At 41.0% G+C, this 6,295-nt stretch overlaps 1 protein-coding gene across 2 annotated transcripts in view; it reads right to left on the bottom strand.

Annotated features, from left to right (window-relative positions):
• Positions 1-5,579, bottom strand: part of PDE3B (phosphodiesterase 3B) — a 46,205-nt gene extending 40,626 nt beyond the window's left edge. For both annotated transcript variants that reach the window (XM_026706489.2, XM_026706488.2), the window contains exon 1: positions 2,323-5,579. In XM_026706489.2, coding sequence (XP_026562274.2) covers positions 2,323-3,330 — 1,008 coding nt within the window. In that variant the 5' untranslated portion in view covers positions 3,331-5,579. The remainder of the gene's footprint in view (positions 1-2,322) is intronic.
• Between the last annotated feature and the right edge of the window lie 716 nt (positions 5,580-6,295).

Genomic DNA, 6,295 nt, shown 5'->3' on the forward strand with positions numbered 1-6,295 from the left:
AAATGAACTTGTACTGGAGAAACATGCAAACAGATTTTATTTAAAATCTGCATATCCTTTCCCATGCATGTTTTTTTCAAAGCTTACACCAGTTCCAAAAAATAACAAGTGAATTATTTCATTTTTCACCATGAGTGTACCCAAAACTATTCTTAATATACTGCCTCATATATGTTGTCTCATGCAAATGACAAAAAATTTCACTGAGAACAGTTTTTATTAAAGCACACAAATTTGTTTCACTCATGGTTGTGTATAGCACATCTTTTTCCAGCTTGGATTATTTGAGCTGTGTTTTAATGATGTATAATTGTCTAATTTTCAAAAAATAAGTCTCAAGTTACAAAGATGTGCTAAATAATAATCTAATCTACTTTTTCTATATTTCCTCAGAACTTTCCTGAATTAATGAATATCTATTGTTTTATATTTTTTCTAAAATATAACTTAGACGTTTTCATATAAAATCCAAATTGTTTTAAGAATATACACTGTTATACTATATTAATTAAAAAAACCAATGTTTTAAAAAATAAAATGTTTGGAAATGTTACTGCCACATTAAATATTAATTTTAGTGTTTATAACATTAAATAGTAAATTAATTTTAATTTTAAATGGTAAATTAATCTAAATTAATACTAATCTGTAATGGCGGTTTCTACAGTATATAAGGAAAGGATTACTTTTTTAAAAAAATTGACAATTGATAATTACCAGTTATGGATTTCTTTGCCAATATTTATGTTCATATTTTAAAACAAAATAATAAAAAAATAATATTAATTAAAATTCACTGAGGGCAATGATATAATCTTAAGTGATTACGTTCAAGGGTATCTTTTTTGCATGCATTGTATATTTATAAACTTATGTATTTAAGAGAATTAGTAGTAAACTACTTTATAAATGGCTACTAGGAAATATATTGTTCCTTAGAAGGAATAGTTGCAACAGTATTTTGTACCTTGTAAGTATTTTCCTTCCATCTTATATAAATACAAAGCTAATTCTTTCAGTTGTAACACATTTAACCAAGAATCCACTATGTAATATACAACTTCATATTTAAAAGTTCAGGGAAGAAGATACTTGAGAATGAATAGCCCAATCATCTGTACAGAATAAACTCAACATTCCTTAGAACTTACACATATGTAGATATGCACAGAATTGCAATCTTATTGTACAAATTAATTAAAAAAACATGATACATAAAATAAACCAAATCATCCAAAACTGCAGACAAGCTTCCTTTATTTGCTAACAGATTTTATACCGTGAGCTTTTCAAATTATGAAACCTTTCATGATCAAGTCTATTAGCTATGCGGCTTTTCTAACAGACAAAGTTCTCTTCAGATGGTTGTAATGTAGTATTATAATTTTAATCTTTTTAGTGTAAGTTAATATACCTACCTTATAATGAGTCATGTAAATTGTGAATCAATCAAGAGAATTTTTTGTTCACTTATCCCCTTTTAAATACAATTACTACTAACAAAATAGGCTGAGTACAATTAAATCTATTTGAAAGCAATGCTATTGATGAGTTTTCTTAAGAAATGTTTTCTAATTTTTCTCACTGTTCTTTCCCTAGGCTTTTATCTTTCTTGCCATTTCCAATAATATGAAACTTTTATCTGTCTCCCGTCTGTCAAAACAAAATTGATTGTTTTTGTCACATTGCTGAGTACTTTTGAATAGTTCCAAAAACATTACAGAACAAAACTTTACACGACTGTTTCTCTTCCTTTTCTCAGGCTATATGGGAATTATAAAAGTAATACTGAATTAGTTTCAACGCATTCAACAGCTCAATGTTCACCTAGTTTATATTGTTGTTAAGAATCTGTAGCCCTCATTTTCAAAATTTATACTAAGTTGGCCCTGAGCAACAAAGGCTATCAGATAGTGCATAGTTACAAAGTCCTTTAACAGTTTAGTTTGGCTTAGAGAATGCAGTTGTTTTGCAAACTATCAACTAAAGTAACCTAACATGAAATAGCATGAAGTAATTCTGTATGCAGCCTAACAATATCAGTGTACAGTACACACAGTGTATTTTTTCATCAGGCTAAGGTGTCTGCTCCTGGATGATATAGGTTTTGAGTCAAGTGAGTTTACGTTCAGTTTTAGAGACTGCATAGTCTTGACCAAATTATACAGGTACAATCTCCATAAACACGGGCTGGAAAAGGAAACACCACACTGCCTAACAGGAAAAGAGAGTTCTGCATTAGAGTTGCGGGAGGCTCATGCAGAAAGCATCCCGCACGCTGAGCTGTGTCCTAAGGTCTTTTCTTGGCAGAGTCAGGCTTACCTGTTCTTTGGAAATGCAAGGCAACGAAGGTCTCCTGGACGTTTTCCAGCCGGCATAGTACCCGGCAGAAGTCTCTCCCAAGGACACGCAACTGGATCTCCTCTTGGGTCGGATGACAGGAACTTTGTGATCGGCGCTGCCGGGCAACTTGGGATGCGATCCCTGGAGATGCTGCTGTAAACCCCGAGCCAAAGGGGAGCAAGAAGAGAAAGCGCAGCGCTCTCCTCCTCCCAGCAACGCCCACAAGCATCCCGCCATCCCGGCGAAGCAGGAGAGCAGCGGTCTAAGGGGCGGCGGCAGGGACCCCAGGCTGGTGAGCGAGACCAGCCACACGAGGCTGGAGAAAACCAACACCAGGAGGCTGCTGCGGAGTTTGAGGCCGCGCTGCAAAAGGGTCAGTCCGGCCACCGTGCTAAGCGCGGCCAACAACCGACCCGCCAGCATCTGCAATTCGGCTGGCGGAGCGCGGGGGACGCCTGCCTCGGCTTCGGTTTCGGCCTGGCGGGCCAGCAAGAGCCACTGCAGCGTCACCAAATCCCCCGCGAAGCAACAAACCGGCAGCGCCAAAAGCCAGCGGGGGCCGCCGGGCTCATCCCGGCCCAGGTAGCAGGTGAGGAAAAAGAAGGCACAGGCGAGGCTGAAGAGGGGGCTCAGGCACCGGCAAAGCCCGAGCGGCGCCAAAAGTCCGGTTGCTTCGGGGCTGCTGGCAGCTGCGCCCGCTTTCCTTTGCCGGTCTCCCCAGGGCAAGGCGCACGGCAGGAGCGCCAAGGTAGCCGCCACCGCGGCACCCAGACCCCAGAGCAGAGCCCGGCGAGGGGCGGCTGGGAGGAGCGCCCGAAAGTCCAGCAGGAGGCTGCTCCGGGCCAGAGGAGCCGCGCATCCCTTCGCGTAGTAGCCGTTCCGCAGACTGGGCTCTGCGGAACCGCCAGCCGGAGGCTGCTGGCTTAGAAGTTTGTTGAGCCCGCGCTGCAAAGAAGCGGAGGCGGAGGCTTCTTTCTCGTCCCTCATGGTGGTCGAGCGGAAAAGGCTGAAGGAGGGCAGACGGAGGAGGAGGAGGAGGAAAAGAAGCCGGGCTCGGTCACTTTCTCCTACCTCCCGACCTTGCCTTCTTCATCTTTCGGGGAAAGCCAGCAATAAGGAGCTTCGCTCCTGAAGCGCAAACGGCGGCGGGATCGCAGAGTCCAAACTCGGAGCATGGTGCGTAAAAGACAGGAGAGGAGGGGAAACGAAGGTAGAGAGAGAAAGGGGGTAAAAAGTATCCCTCTCCCCTCCTTTCTTTCCTCCTCGTCCTCCTCCTCTCGCCCGCTCTCGGAGGGAACGTGCTGCCGCCTCCCAGAGTTCCAGGGCAGCAAGGTCCGCACGCGCTCTTCCAAGGCACGCCCTCCTGTGACGGCACAAATGCAGGAGCTGCCTTCTGCTCTCTCTCTCTGCCCGCCGACGGCAATGCAAGGGCGCACGTCACAAAGTAGGAAAGGCCAATCGGAGGAGGAGAAAGTCTCTCTCTCTCTCTCTCTCTTTGTTTTTGTGTGTTTGTAGTGTGTGTGTGTCCCAATAGAAAGGGGAGGAGTGACTCCGTAGGGCTGATGAGAAATATGGTACTGTAAATTCTAACGAGTTTTGCGGAAGTTTAATCCTTGTGAGGGCAGGAATGCAGTCTTGAGGCGCGGGTTGGCCCTTTTTGTTTTTTTCCCTACGGCCTCGCGAAGCGTCAGCTTGGCTTCAAACCACCCGCTCTGGCTGCCCGCTTCCGATTCCCACCCTTTCCTCCGATTCTTGAAAATTTGCACGAATTCTCTCTTCCCCGCTACTGCTTAGGTCCTCTTTAATCTTGATGCTGAACGCGAATCAAACGTGTGACAGATCGAAGATCCGTAATATAGGTAGCCCTCAACACAGTTGAGCCCCAAATTTATGTCGCCAAGTGAGAAATTTGTGAGGGGAGTTTTGTCCCATTGTATGACTTTTCTTGCTTAAGTGAATCAAAGCCGTTGTTAAGCTAAGTACGGTGGTGGTTCAGCTAATTTGGTTTCCCCATTGACTTTGGTTGTCAGAAGGTCGCAAAAGGCAATCACATGACCCTGGGACACTGCGACCCTCAGAAATGTGAATCAGTTGTCAAGTATCCGAATGTGAATCAGGTGACTATGGGGATGCTGCAACAGTCATAATTATGAAAAATGGTCATAGATCACTTTTTACAGTGCCATTGTAATTTTGAACGGTCACTAAGTGAACTGTTGTAAGTCGAGGACTACCTCTAAATGGAATTAAACTACAGCATTTGCCTAGTCACTTCAATCCTGCAAGATTGGCATGCTCCAGATTTATTCAATGAAACTTTTATCTACTGGGACACTAGAAGTGTGCCTTCGCTGTAGCAGTGCCTGCCCTCTTGGAATAAAGTCCACCACTCGTATTCATTCTGCTGTTTTTTGGAGGCTTTTCACCCAGGCTTTTGGCAAAGAGAAAATGAGATTCCTCACTTCATTTTACTTTCCATTTTTAAATCTGTATTATTTGCTGATTTATTGTAATTTATTTCATTGTTGTGAGCCACAAATTGAGAACTGGTCAGGATACAAATATAATAAATTACTAGAAAACCAGTGACCCGTTGGCTCATTATTTCCGAATTCCTTTCCAGATTCCTAGATGCTTTCAACAGTGGCAGAGCTTCAAATGGACTGATAAGGCTCTTAAAAAATTCAGGGAGATATTCATAGGTGTGGTCTGCCTTAAAAATAGCCCATTTTGAACTGTTCAGTATAGTCAAACATCAGTTCACCACAGGCCATATTTTATGATATTTTGCATTATGCCATAACATGTTTTCTAAAATTTGCCTAATTTCAATTCCACGGGACTCAAGGGTTCTGGATTTTGGACATTCTGTAGGTTAGTCCATTTGAAGTATTTTTGTTTTGCTCTATGATACATTGTTTTGGCCAGTTAAAATAACAGATATGACAACTTTAATAGTATACAAGATAACCTATGACCCTTTATGACTTCCTTTTAGAGATATTTCCTCACCAGATTCCTCAAAGCTTTAACAATGACAAAACTTCTAATTGTACTGCCTTCACTGGAATAGTTGGAATAATTCAGATATATATTCTGTATCTTTCCTTGAAAACAATCCATGTTGAACTCTAGAATAGTCAAACAGCAAGATGAGAAACGTTTTATGACATTGTGTATATAATGATATGTCAAATAATGTTTTATGATAATTTTAATGTCATGTTTTATAAAATTTAACCAAATTTCAATTCTACAAGAATCATAGGTCTCAGAGTTTGGATGCATTCTGTAAGTTACCCCATTTTAGGAACCTTGGTTTAAAAATTGTTGTTCTATAATGCAGTGTTCACCCAGTTAAAAATACGGAAATCAGAATTTTAACAATACAGAGATATAATATAGCTGCCTTGAAAGTAACCTATCTTGAACCAGTAGCACAGTCAAACTTCAGGAGGTGATCGATCACAGGAAATGTTTTATGCCATTTTATGTGATGTCACAAAAAATCATTTTTTAATGTCATTTTTTAAATAAGATTTCTAAATTCCAGTTCCACAGGGATCACGAGCCTTGGGTTTTGGATGCATTCTGCAAGTTAACTCAAACCTTCACTGAAAAAGTTTTGCCCTATGGTACACTGTTTCATCCAGTTAAAGGTTATAGACACAACAGTTTTACCAGTATCTTAAAACAGAGATAAAATTAGTTATATTAAGAAACAGTCACAGCTGACCCCAGCCAGAGCATAGAAAAACTCAAACAAGTAGTGTGAGATCAGAAAATGGGAGGAGATGCCCCACAGAATTGCCAAGAGTTGGAGATGACTGAATGGACAATATATTAATAAAATTGTAAAATTAATAGTTCTGGCTGGAACGTTTATCACATTTGCACTATGAGTCCCTACATTTTCACTGCAGTCACATAGAATTTGGTTATTGTGTGGGTA

Source organism: Pseudonaja textilis, chromosome 1, assembly GCF_049901715.1.
Source record: "Pseudonaja textilis isolate UNSWEBS1 chromosome 1, rPseTex1.2, whole genome shotgun sequence".
Lineage (NCBI taxonomy): Eukaryota > Metazoa > Chordata > Lepidosauria > Squamata > Elapidae > Pseudonaja > Pseudonaja textilis.